The sequence below is a fragment of the Emys orbicularis genome, chromosome 3 (assembly GCF_028017835.1).
Source record: "Emys orbicularis isolate rEmyOrb1 chromosome 3, rEmyOrb1.hap1, whole genome shotgun sequence".
Lineage (NCBI taxonomy): Eukaryota > Metazoa > Chordata > Testudines > Emydidae > Emys > Emys orbicularis.
In genome coordinates, this window is record NC_088685.1 from 3,285,387 (window position 1) to 3,298,452 (window position 13,066).

General features: G+C 61.5%; 1 protein-coding gene across 1 annotated transcript in view; it reads left to right on the forward strand.

The window, feature by feature from the left end:
* The first annotated feature begins 401 nt into the window (after positions 1–401).
* The window catches only part of GAREM2 (GRB2 associated regulator of MAPK1 subtype 2), a 44,763-nt gene continuing 32,098 nt past the window's right edge, over positions 402–13,066 (forward strand). The window contains exon 1 of the mRNA XM_065401932.1: positions 402–513. Within this exon, the coding sequence (XP_065258004.1) occupies positions 402–513 (112 nt within the window). The remainder of the gene's footprint in view (positions 514–13,066) is intronic.

Genomic DNA, 13,066 nt, shown 5'->3' on the forward strand with positions numbered 1-13,066 from the left:
ACTCTCCAGGTGGGGGGAGGGAGGAGAGGGACGGGGGCTGGGTTGGGGGGAGAGTCCCCAGACGGGGGGGCAGGGATGGGTTGGGAAGAGGAGACGGGCAGGGCTGGGGCAGGGGAGTCCTCGGGCTGGGGGCGGGGGCCGGGGGCCTCGGGCGGGGCTGGGGGCGGGGGCCGGGAGGCTGGGGGCGGGCCGCTCCCGCTCGGGTTACAGCCGGAGCCCGGACCCCGCGCGGCGAGGGCGGGAGCCGCGGCCCCGGAGCCCCCCCGCCGCCCTGGTGCTGATGCTGCGCCCGGCCGGGCTGCTGCCGCCGGCGCTGCTCGGGGAGGCGGAGATGCCGCCGGCCGCCCCGCGGGGCTCCCGCGTCTGAGCCCGGCCAGGGGCGATGCGGCTGCCGGAGAGAGATGGAGAAACTGGCCGCCGGGCTCGCCCAGATCAGCTGGAGCTCGGGGGCGCTGCCCCTGGATGTGATCGTCAGCAAGTGCCGCCTGCCCACGCTGGTGCGCCTGGGGCCAGGTGAGGGGCGGCCCGGGGGCAGGATCGGGGCCAGGTGAGGGGCGGCCCGGGGGCAGGATCGGGGCCAGGTGAGGGGCAGGATCGGGGCCAGGTGAGGGGCGGCCCGGGGGCAGGATCGGGGCCAGGTGAGGGGCAGGATCGGGGGCAGGTGAGGGGGCAGGATCGGAGCCAGCGTCGGGGCAAAGTTTCTAGGAGATTTCACTGGGGAAATTTACAAAGAACAAGAACTCCCCGCTCGCATCTTCTCCCCCCCCCAGCCCTTTCTCCTTCCCCCCGACCCCCCCCCCCGATTGTCCCCGCCCCGATCGATGGGGAGGGAGGGGGCAGCCCCGGGCAGGGCCGTGGCGGGCTGCCCGGCTGGGGTGCTGCGGACGGGCCGGGAGAAGGGGGCTGTGGCAGCAGCAGGCGCACGTGTGCTGCCCTGAATGCTAATGGCAGCGGCCGGTCCTGCCCGTGTGAATGGGGCCGAGGCTCTGCCCGGGGAAAGCAGCCGCAGCCGACCCTGGCCCCGGAGCGCAGACCCCTCGCCCCCCAACTTCCCGGGGGCCCAGAGCAGCCGGGCGCGGCCAGCCCCAGTCCTGCCTGCAGGGCTCCCCCGGAGCTGGGAGCAGAGGGGGCATCTGGAAACACCCCTTGTCTGGGCGGAGGGGAGTCCTTACCCCCCCGCCCCAGATATGCAGGACCTACAGTATCATTATTGCTAGTATTTACTTGCATTGCCATAGCCACTAGGCGTCCTGGTCATGGACAGGACAGGGGCTGGTGAGTCCCATGTTCCTCTGCAAAACAGCAACTTCCAGCCCAAACCCATCCTGTGGCCGCAGCTTTGTCGGCTGTGTGAGTTTCCAGGGTGGCTGCGGGGCTCTGGCATGGGTATGTGTCCCCGTCCATGTGTGTGTCCCTGTGTGTGGGGGCATGCGTGTCCGTGTGCAGAACTAGCCCTGGGACGGTGCAGCTCGGAGGAGCTCTGACCTTCAAGAAATGTACAGAGCAGATAATGTGCTTCATGGGTTTCATACAAGGCAGGAGTTTTCCCAGCCCCCTTCTTTGCCAGCCCGGAGGTGTGTGTGTGAAAGGGGAGCTGAGGAGCAGAGCGGGCTGTGGGGCTGTTGGGTTTCTCCTCTGTAGAGCACTTGGCTGCCAGGTTTTCTTTTTCCTTGTGACTGACTTGCCTCTAAAGCCAGCTCCGGATAATGGCTTGTGTCCCTTTTGTCTGAGCTCCTCGGGAGAGCCAAGCGTGGGCTGGGGGGCGGGCACGGATGCCAGTCGGTAATAAACAATCCCCACCAGTCTATGGGGCAGAGGAGGGACGGCCAGCCGGCTCAGAGGGGTTGGAGCTCGGAGATGGAGAAGAAATAAGCCAAGGGGATTTCAGGCTGGAGCCCAGGAATCATCTCCTATGGGACGGGGCTGAGCCCTGGAGAAGAGACTCACAGGAGCAATGTGACCTGCTTGAGCGGGAGGGCGACGGGCTGGATGGTCCAGTGGGGCTTTGCCAGCTCCTAACTTCTCAGGGTTAGCGCCCGTCTCCCACTTCCAGGGACGTCGTTTGGCTGGAGCAATGGAAGTTGGGGACAGGTGAATCCAGCCTGTCCCCGCTGAGCTTTAAGGCTTGTCTAGGCTCAGGCCCAGGTCCCGCCCTCACTGGTCCTAGTTTCACGGCTACATGTGTTTTCATCAGAGAGCTCAAGTCTGCATGAGATTTTTCTAAATTACAGTGAAAGTCCCTGGGCTGGGCTGTTCCTCACTCGGCCCAGTGGCTGCCTGGGATCACAGCTGTGCCGCTGAGCTCTGGGGAATTGTTCTGTCCGGCATACCACGCTTGAGTGGGAGTTGAGGCCGCCATCTCTCCCCTGCTTGCCCTCTTCTCTGGTCCACGTAAGAGCATCCAGTCCGCCGAGGCTTACGAGAACCATGGCTGCACTAAGGCAAACTTTCAGCTGAGCTTCCCCCTCAAAGAGCCGGGATGACAGTGCCCATCTCTCTCGCTGATGAGTTAGACACCGGTTACCAGAGCTGTGTCGATTGGCTGGAATTTTATTAACTGCCAAATTCAAACTCAGCTGGACAAACTCCTGGATTCTTACATGTGACATGCTCCTCTGAAAGTGACACGGTAACGGCGCCGGGGGGGCCGCACGCTTCGTGTCAGACGCGCTCGGGTTACAAGTAAGAAGCTGTGGGTGTTTCTTCCTGGCGCCAGGCCCACAAACCCCACCTGGAATCTGAGACGAGAGCAGGGCCCTTTCCTCCCCGTTTGTAAGCGCCTGCAATAAAGGTTCTGCAAGCAGAGTTGTAGAATCCTAGACATGTGGGGCTGGAAGGGACCTCGAGAGCTTGGCTAGTCCGGCCCCCTGCGCTGAGGCAGAACCAAGTAAACCTAGACCAGCCCTGACAGGTGTCCGTCCAATCTGTTCTTAAACACCTCCAGTGACGGGGATCCCACAACCTCCCTGGGAAGCGGATGCCAAAGCTTGGCTAACTCTATCCTTCGAAAGTTTTTTCTGCTATCTAATGAAAATCTCCCTTGCTGTAGATTAAGCCCATTTCTTCTTGTCCTACCTTCAGTGGACATGGAGAACAATTGATCCCCATCATATTTATAACAGCCCTTAACGTAGCTGAAGACTTATCAGGTCCTTCCTTTCTCAACACTACACAGGCCCCGTTTTTTTAACCTTTCCTCAGAGGGCAGGTTTTCTAGACCTTTGATTAGTTTTGTTTCTCTCCTCTGGACTCTCCAATTTGTCCACATCTTTCCTCAAGTGAGGCCCCCAGAACTGGACTCAGTCCTCCAGCTGAGGCCTCACCAGTGCTGAGTAGAGCAGGACAAGTTACCTCCTGTGTCTTACATACACCACTCCTGTTAATACAGCCCAGACTGAGATTAGCCTTTTTTGCAACTGCATCACATTGCTGGCTCATATTCAATTTGTGCTCCACTGTAACCCCCAGATCCTGTTCAGCAGTGTTACTGCCTAGCCAGTTGTTCCCCATTTTGTTCTGATTTTTCCTTCCTAAGTGTAGTACTTTGCATTTGTCTTTATTGAATTTCATCAGGGTGATTTTAGACCAATCCTCCAGTTTGTCGAGGTCATTTTGAATTCTAAACCTGTCCTCCAAAGTGCTTGCAGCACCTCCCAACTTGGTGTCATCTGCAAATTTGCTAAGTATACTCTCCACTCCATTATCCAAGTCATTAACGAAAATATTGACTAGTGCTGGGCTCAGGGCTGACGCCTGTGGAACCCCACTAGATACGAGCTCCCAGTTGGACAGTGAACCAATTGCCCAGGGGCCCAGATGATTTAAAAGGGCCCAGGGGCCCCCGGCCGCCGCTGCCAGCAATGCAGGGGGGTTAAGACAGGCTTCCTGTCCGCCCTCACTCCACACCGCTCCCGGAAGCGTCTGGCATGTCCGGCAGCCTCTGGGGAGGGGGTCTGCATGCGCTGCGCTGCCCCCGCCCTGAGCACCGACACCGAAGTTCCCATTGGCTGGGAACTGCAGCCAATGGGAGCTGTGGGGGAGGTGCCTGTGAGCAGCAGCACGCAAAGACCCCTGGGCCCCCCGCCTAGGAGCCGCTGCCAGAGGGGTGAGCCGGTCACTTTTGGGAGCTGCCTGGGGTAAGCGCTGACCCCTTGACCCCCTCCTGCACCCCAACCCCCTGCCCCAGCCTAGAGCCTGTACCGCCTCCCACACCCAAACTCCCTCCCAGAGCCTGCATCCCTCACCCCCTCCCACACCCAAACTCCCTCCCAGAGCCCGCACCCCTTACCCCCTCCCACACCCAAACTCCCTCCCAGAGCCCTCATCCCTCACCCCTCCCACACCCAAACTCCCTCCCAGATCCCGCACCCCCCACCCCCTCCCACACCCAAACTCCCTCCCAGAGCCTGCACCCCTCACCCCTCCCACACCCAAACTCCCTCCCAGAGCCCGCACCCCCATCCCCTCCCACACCCAAACTCCCTCCCAGAGCCCGCACCCCCCACCCCCTCCCACACCCAAACTCCCTCCCAGAGCCCGCACCCCTCACCCCCTCCCACACCCAAACTCCCTCCCAGAGCCCGCACCCCCCACCCCCTCCCACACCCAAACTCCCTCCCAGAGCCCGCACCCCTCACCCCCTCCCACACCCAAACTCCCTCCCAGAGCCCGCACCCCTCACCCCCTCCCACACCCAAACTCCCTCCCAGAGCCCGCACCCCCCACCCCCTCCCACACCCAAACTCCCTCCCAGAGCCCGCACCCCTCACCCCCTCCCACATCCAAACTCCCTCCCAGAGCCCGCACCCCCCACCGCCCCCCACACCCAAACTCCCTCCCAGAGCCCGCACCCCTCACCCCCTCCCACACCCAAATTCCCTCCCAGAGCCCTCATCCCTCACCCCCTCCCACACCCAAACTCCCTCCCAGAGCCTGCACCCCTCCCCCCTCCCACACCCAAATTCCCTCCCAGAGCCTGCACCCTGCACCCCCTCCTGCATGCCAATCCCCTGCCCCAGCCTGGTGAAAGTGAGTGAGGGTGGGGGAGAGTGGGTGACGGAGAGAGGGGGGATGGAGTGAACGGGGGAGGGCCTCAGGGAAGGGGCAGGACAGGGTGTGGTCTCAGGGAAGGGGCGGGGCAGGGGCGTGGTCTCAGGGAAGGGGTGGGGCAGGGGCGTGGTCTCAGGGAAGGGGCGGGGCAGTAGGCGGGACAAGGGTCTTTGGGGTTGCGGGATCAGACAGTTGGTAACCCTACCGGGCGGGCATGTGGAAGCCCTGGCCGTGCCGGAAGAGCACACCCAGCAGCACAGCCGGCACTCACTGGGCGTCAGCCAGCGCAGGCACAGCACCGCCCAAATGTCAGGCGGACGGTGTCCGCGCGAGCGCGGCTTGTGTGTGTGGGGCCCATTGACTGCTCTGCCCTGGAGCCCGGAACTGCTGTCGGCGGACCTGGAACCAATGATAACGACTCTTTGAGTCCGGTCAACCCGTTGTGCACCCACCTTATAGTAATATCAGCTAGCCCACGTTTCCCTAGTTTGCTTATGAGAACGTCATGTGGGATAGCGTGAAAAGCCTCACTAAAATCCAGACCTATCACATCTACTGCTTCCCCCTAGCCACTAGGCCAGTGACCCTGTCAAAGAAGGACATTAGGTTGGTTTGGCATGATTTATACTTGGCAAATCCATGTTCCTTATCACCCAGTTATCCTCTAGGTGCTTACAAACGGATTGTTTAAAATTTGTTCCAATAGCTTTCCAGGTATTGAAGTGAGGCTGCCTGGTCTGTAATTCTCCAGGTTCTCTTTGTTCCTGTTTTTAAAGACAGGTCCCTGAGTTTGCCCTTCTCCAGTTCTCTGGGACCTCACCCGTCCTCCGGGAGTTCTCCGAGATAATTGCTAACAGTTCTGAGATTGCTTCAGCTACTTTCTTTAGTACCCTGGGATGAATTTCATCAGGCCCTGCCGGCTTGAGTCCATCTAATGTATCTACATATCCTTTAACCTGTTCTTTCCCTAGTTTAGTTTCCTTCCTTCCCCTTGTCATTAATATTAATTGCGGTGAGTATCTGATCACCATTAACCTTTGAGTGAAGACTAAAGGTATTAAACACCTCGGCCTTCTTGATGTCGTCAGTTATTAGCCGTTCCTCTCCCAATCTGAGCCCCGGCCTACACTTAAAATGTAGATTGACATCGCTCCATTGCTCGGGGGTATGTCCTCAGGGACCTGCTCCGCCCCAGTGACCCCTGCTCGTGGAACAGGCTAGCCTGCCTCTTGAAGGGCCAGGAGCTCTGGGGCTTGCCAGGTCCGTTTGCTCAGCCCCACCTGGGCCATAATTAGCTCTCTCCCAGCAGGAGAGGCAGAAGCTCCCTAAAAGTGTGTGTGTGTGTGTGGGGCCACAGGTGCCTGAACCATGCCCGTCCCCACGCCACGCCATGCTGCACTGCACCCCCAAGGCCCCACCCCCACACCGCCCCTTTCCCCAAGGCCCCGCCCCACCTCTTCCCACCAAGCCCCTCCCCACTCGCTCCTCTCCTCCCCTCCCCCCATCACTCGCCCTTATGGTCCATAAAAAGTGGGAGGGTAAAGCCCCCCTGTTCCAGCGCCCCTGGCTCCCAGCCTAAGGGGGGTGGACAATTGGGGTCAGGTGGCAGCTTGAAAATTTGGGCCTTCCAGACAGGCGGTGAAGACTCTGGCCAGGCCTATGTTATGGGCCCACCCAGGCTTTGCTGCTGTGGCACCGTTGTGCGGCCATTTCCGACAGCTCCGGGAGGGTGTTTCCGTCCCTGGAAGTAATCCAGCAGCTAAGAGGCGGTAGCTTGATTGGCAGAAGTGTTCGTCCACTGACTGAGCCCCGTTTACCCTGGGGGCGGAGCCGGCATAGCGGGGTGGGGTTTGCATACCCCTGAGCACCGCAGCCCCATCGGTCTAAACTGGAAGTGTGGCCCAGGCCTCGGCGTGGGAGAGGCCCTGCACAGGGCTGGCAGAAGGCGGGCATGCCCAAGAAGTCAGCCTCGAGTCAGCGCTCTGCCCCCGAGTGCAGAGAGTTAAAGGGTGCCCGGGAGGCAGGCTGAAGAGGAGCCCAAGGGGGCAAACAAACTCTTGGTTTGTTTATCCCGGAAAGGGTTAAATGTTAGTTATTGACTTGGCTGGGCGGGGCTAAGGCCTGGCACAGACTCCACCCTGTGTGGGGAAGGCTGGGGTGGGGAGACCCACCTCAGAGGAGGAAATCGAGGCAGGGAGGGCATGCAGCACCACGCACGGCCAGCAGAGGGCTCGACAGGGCAGCCCTCTCCCCTTCACACTCGACTCCCTGGGCAGCCGGGCTGTCTCTGGAGGATTTGCACAGGCGGAGCTGACTAGAACTCACCCCAAATCCTGTCCCGCAGTCAGGCACCGAGGGGCAAGACGAGAGTTGCCGTCTTCTGGATCCTGCAAGGTGCAGAGCAGCCTTTGGGGGAGGATTGGGCCCAAAGGGCCTGCTCCGTAGTTCCTTGGAAAGCCCCCCATTGAGCCAGTCACCTTTCGATCAGGCCCTATGGGGGGGAAGGTAGCTGGGTTTTACAGGGGTCTTGTCCCCAGCACCATTAAACTTTAGCGGTAAACCCCGCTGGGCGTCATATATAACGGGTGCGCGTGTGACTATACTGCCCTCTAGTGGCTGCAGCCCACAGGCAGGATAAAAGCTGTACCACTGCTAGCGCTCTAGAGGTAGGGACGTGTGCACTTTGCAGTAGAAGCATCGGGCTGTGTCCCTCCCCCACATAAGCTGTGCTGCTTCCAGGCTGTCTGTCGGCTGCTTGACAGGACTTCCTGCGGGCCCCGGGTGCTCCGGGAGGAGCTAAGTATGGAGGCTTTGCCTGTGTTACAAACTGTCATGTTACCCGTTGATTGTTGGATCGATTTCCACTTCCTCTTGGAAGGCAGAGGCTGGGGCTGCTGTGGTCCAGCTCCTCGGGGGGAGGTGGCCTGGAGTGTCCCGGCTCCGGAGCTGGGAGTCTGCCTACGGAACGGCTTTGCACCCAGGAACAGAGATGGGCGTGTGATCGATACCCTGAGACGTACTGAGGAGGCAGCTTTGGGGGATTTGCCTTAAAATCTATGACTATCTATAAGGCAGTCCTGGAATAGGAGACGTGCTGCTTGGTGTCCTGGGTGAACCAGTGTGCACAGAGTAACTCAGTTTCATCCCACTACACCTGCCCCTTTCCCCACCTGTGTAGCACCCAAAGTCTCCCCCTCGCTCCTGGGGGCCTACACCCTCCAACTACTTGCAGGCTCTTAGCAGGCCACTGGGGTCTCTTCCCCCAATTAGCCATTCTCCCTCCCCAGGAGTCAGGCCCTCCAGCCCCAGCTCTTTTCTGTAGCTCTTCCTGGTCCCCCTCAACTTCTCAGGAGCTTTCTGCTTGCAAGACGTCTGGAACGTGAGCCTCGAAGTCCGTGTCCGCCCCTGGCTGCATGTCCTTGAGCAGGCTGGGCTGTGTGAGCCCTGACACACACCGCACACAGCCAGCGAGAGCACACAGTTGCGATGGCTTTCCGGGTGCGTTCTCTCTCCGGGCTGCAGCAGCAGCAGCGACACAAAGGGACTGTCTTTGCGGCCCAGGCCCGCTTGCCAGCAGCTGCCAGAAGGGGCCGGTTGGATTTCAAGTCCTTGGAACTTTGCAGATTTTCCCTAGTAACTGTTGCTGAGGTTCGGAGAACAACATTTGGGGAGGGCTCCCTGCCTGCCACCCGCCCCTGGCACAGAGAGCCGCGGCCCTGGCATCCCAGATGCTGTTCCCGACAGGCGCTTTGGGAGGCCAGGGACCAGAGAGCCAAGGGCTCAGAGCAGAGCAGAGGATGGGAAGGTGGGGAGAAAAGGGGGATGGGTGGAGAACCAGCTCCCGGGAGCTCTGGGTGAACCATGCCCTTTTGTTCCCAAATGAGTTGCCTGCTGAGGTTTTAAAGCAGGCCGGGGTGGGCTTGGCAGACTGGGGCTGGGGGAGGAAAGCTTTAGGCTGTGGGTTTGGGTGGAAATAGACCATGAAACTGGCCCAGCCGAGTGCGGTGACACAAGGAAATGACCAGCGTCCGTGCGGGGAAAAGGAGACGTGGTTTCCAACGGGTCTCCCAGCCTCGATCATCTCTGCTGTGTCTTTAGCGACCCGGGGAAAGATGGATTCCTGACCCCGAGTGTGTCCCAGCCACTCCCCAGAAAGCACAACGCGGGCGTTGGTGCAGTTGGTATATTGAGAGCAGGAAGACAGCAGGCTGGACAGACACACAGACACTTGAGAAGCCATAGTCCTTAGGGAGAGGCAGTCTAGTTAGGGCCCATCTAGTCCATCTGCCCCAGGGTCGGGGGGAGGGGATCTTTTGCTTATTGGTAAGGTGCCCCCTCATTCTAGCAGTGGCAGGATGGTCCCAACATCCCTGATGGGGGAAGGTGTGGGCTGTGTTTTCCCGGGGCGGCGGGGGGGGGGGCAGGCTCATTCCCAGATGTCTTTGTTAGTAACCGGGTCTCTTCCAGTCAGGGCTACGTGGGCTGCTCCAGAAGTGCAGTGATTAGGGTCTGCACTGAGGACACCAGAGACCTTCAAGTCCCTCCTCTGGCACAGGCTTCCTGTAGGACCTTGGTCACGTCACTTACTCTCCCTGGGCTTCCATTCAGTAATGCACCACCCTGCCTTACAGGGTGGGAGATAAATATGTTAACGATTGGGAGGTACTGAGGGGACGGGGCCCAGCAAAGTACCTTGGAGAGGCTGGAGAGAAAGCTTAGCTCAGCTTTGGGCCCGGTGAATGGGGGTGGCCATGACAACATTGTATCATGATAGCAGCATTCTCTGCACCGACGCCGAGCTGCACAGCAGAGCCTGGAAGTGAAGCTGTACTTTTCAAGGTGTGCCACTGACGTCCCTGGCTTCACTGCACACTTGCTCCCTGTGTGTGTGGGTGTGTGTTTGCGCACGCACACAAAGCCGCAGGGATGCATTTTCTCAGGCCTGCTTGATTTCTAACCCCCTTTCCGAGCCCCTGCTTCAGGCTTTGGGCTCTTCCACCCAACTGGGCTTGAGATCTGGGTCTTGTCAGCCCTGGGGCTGGACAAACTGGACTCTGCAGAAGATGACGGCAGTGCAAGTGAGAGCGCGTTCTCCTCTCGGAGTAAATACAGACCCAATGCCCCAGTGCGGCGCTAGGGGGCGCTGTGCTGCAGGGAGCAGTTCAGGGGGGTCAGTAGGGGGCGCTCTCCCCTCGGTGTCAGGGCTGAGCCCAATGCCCCAGTGCGGCGCCAGGGGGCGCTGTGCTGCAGTGGGGGGATGGCTCAGTAGAGGGCGCTCTCCCCTCGGTGTCAGGGCTGAGCCCAGTGCCCCAGGGCGGTGCTAGGGGGGCTCCGTGGGGGGGGGCGCTCTCCCCTCGGTGTCAGGGCTGAGCCCAATGCCCCAGTGCAGCGCTAGGGGGCGCTGTGCTGCAGTGGGGGGATGGCTCAGTAGAGGGCGCTCTCCCCTCGGTGTCAGGGCTGAGCCCAGTGCCCCAGGGCGGTGCTAGGGGGGCTCCGTGTGGGGGGGGGGCGCTCTCCCCTCGGTGTCAGGGCTGAGCCCAATGCCCCAGTGCAGCGCTAGGGGGCGCTGTGCTGCAGTGGGGGGATGGCTCAGTAGAGGGCGCGCTCCCCTCGGTGTCAGGGCTGAGCCCAATGCCCCAGGGCGGTGCTAGGGGGGCTCTGTAGGGGGGGGGGCGCTCTCCCCTCAGTGTCAGGGCTGAGTCCAATGCCCCAGTGCAGCGCTAGGGGGCGCTGTGCTGCAGTGGGGGGATGGCTCAGTAAGGGGCGCTCTCCCCTCGGTGTCAGGGCTGAGCCCAATGCCCCAGTGCGGCGCTAGGGGGCGCTGTGCTGCAGGGAGCAGTTCAGGGGGGGTCAGTAGGGGGCGCTCTCCCCTTGGTGTCAGGGCTGAGCCCAATGCCCCAGTGCAGCGCTAGGGGGCGCTGTGCTGCAGTGGGGGGATGGCTCAGTAGAGGGCGCTCTCCCCTCGGTGTCAGGGCTGAGCCCAATGCCCCAGGGCGGTGCTAGGGGGGCTCCGTGGGGGGGGGCGCTCTCCCCTCGGTGTCAGGGCTGAGTCCAATGCCCCAGGGCGGCGCTAGGGGGGCTCCGTAGGGGGGCGCTCTCCCCTCGGTGTCAGGGCTGAGCCCAATGCCCCAGTGCAGCGCTAGGGGGCGCTGTGCTGCAGTGGGGGGATGGCTCAGTAGAGGGCGCTCTCCCCTCGGTGTCAGGGCTGAGCCCAATGCCCCAGGGCGGCGCTAGGGGGCGCTGTGCTGCAGGGAGCAGTTCAGGGGGGGTCAGTAAGGGGCGCTCTCCCCTTGGTGTCAGGGCTGAGTCCAATGCCCCAGGGCGGCGCTAGGGGGGCTCCGTGGGGGGGGGGTGCTCTCCCCTCGGTGTCAGGGCTGAGCCCAATGCCCCAGGGCGGCGCTAGGGGGCGCTGTGCTGCAGGGAGCAGTTCAGGGGGGGTCAGTAAGGGGCGCTCTCCCCTTGGTGTCAGGGCTGAGCCCAATGCCCCAGTGCAGCGCTAGGGGGCGCTGTGCTGCAGTGGGGGGATGGCTCAGTAGAGGGCGCTCTCCCCTCGGTGTCAGGGCTGAGCCCAATGCCCCAGGGCGGCGCTAGGGGGGCTCCGTGGGGGGGGGGGCGCTCTCCCCTCGGTGTCAGGGCTGAGCCCAATGCCCCAGGGCGGCGCTAGGGGGCGCTGTGCTGCAGTGGGGGGATGGCTCAGTAGAGGGCGCTCTCCCCTCGGTGTCAGGGCTGAGCCCAATGCCCCAGTGCAGCGCTAGGGGGCGCTGTGCTGCAGTGGGGGGATGGCTCAGTAGAGGGCGCTCTCCCCTCGGTGTCAGGGCTGAGCCCAATGCCCCAGGGCGGCGCTAGGGGGGCTCCGTAGGGGGGCGCTCTCCCCAGTACCCCAGCATGGCACAAGGGGGTGCTGTGCTGCTGCAGCTGCTCTCCTAACCGAACCAAGCCCGTGGCTCTGAGCCACGCCGTGGGCCGTGGAGTGGGAGTCGGCGGCTCTGCCCCCCCTGGCCGCAGCTCTGCTTTCCCAGCGGTGCTGTCTCCTAGACGCGCTCGGCGGCGGGATTTGGTATCAATAAAGTTGTCGCTCCAGCTGGGCTTTGCGGCTGCTGCTTCGGCTATTTAATCTGAACAAAGAGGCGTTGCCAGGGCAACTTGCCACTCTTGGCAGCGGAGACCTGCTCATCCGCCGGGATTGGCGGGGGGAATATTCCCCGAAATGGCCTCGTCTAAGGGGCAGCTCCAGGCAGGTCTGGGGGAGGGGAGGACTCGCTCTCCCGGCTCCGGCAGCCGCTAATGGCCCCAGTTCACCCTCGATCGATGGAGCGTGCCGACCTACAGAGACGCCCGCGCGCCACGCCCCCCACTGGTCCCCGTGCGCAACGCTCGGCCCACGGGGCTCATGCTGCAGCCGCAGGCAGGAGTTACAGGGGAGTGACCTGAGTGGGAAATTCTTCTTAGCAAAAATGGCTTTTGGGCTGGGTGTTTGAAATCACGTCTGTCGCCACGTTTCAGTGCCGGGGAATCATATTTCTCCCTCACCTAGGAGTGACTACTTAGGACCAGCCCTGGGGTTTTCACAGTCCCGCCTGCCCCCCGTTCTAAAGGCGGCGTTGGGCTTCTCTGGGAGCTGATGGGACGATTCCTTTGAAATCACCATTTCACGCCCAACGTTCCGGTTTGAAGAGCCGTGTAAAGGGAACGGGCCCCCCCCAGGCGGCTGCTCGCTTTGCAATCACCAGGCCGCTCGGGCTGCTGTCCATGTGGAAGGGTTTGCAGGCCCTGGCCAGGCTGGTAACAGTGACAAACTGTAAATAAAAGTGACAATTTTCATAAAAGAGCCTGTTCACCAAACAACAGGTTAGCTCAAATGACAGCAGGAACGCCACAGACCTCCTAGAAGGCCCGGGACAGACAATAGTGATCATTTCCGGCTCTTATCTAGTGCCTTTCCACGTTAGATCTCACAGCGCTTCACCAAGGAGGGCAGGAGCATTCTCCCCATTTTACAGATGGGGAAACTGAGGCA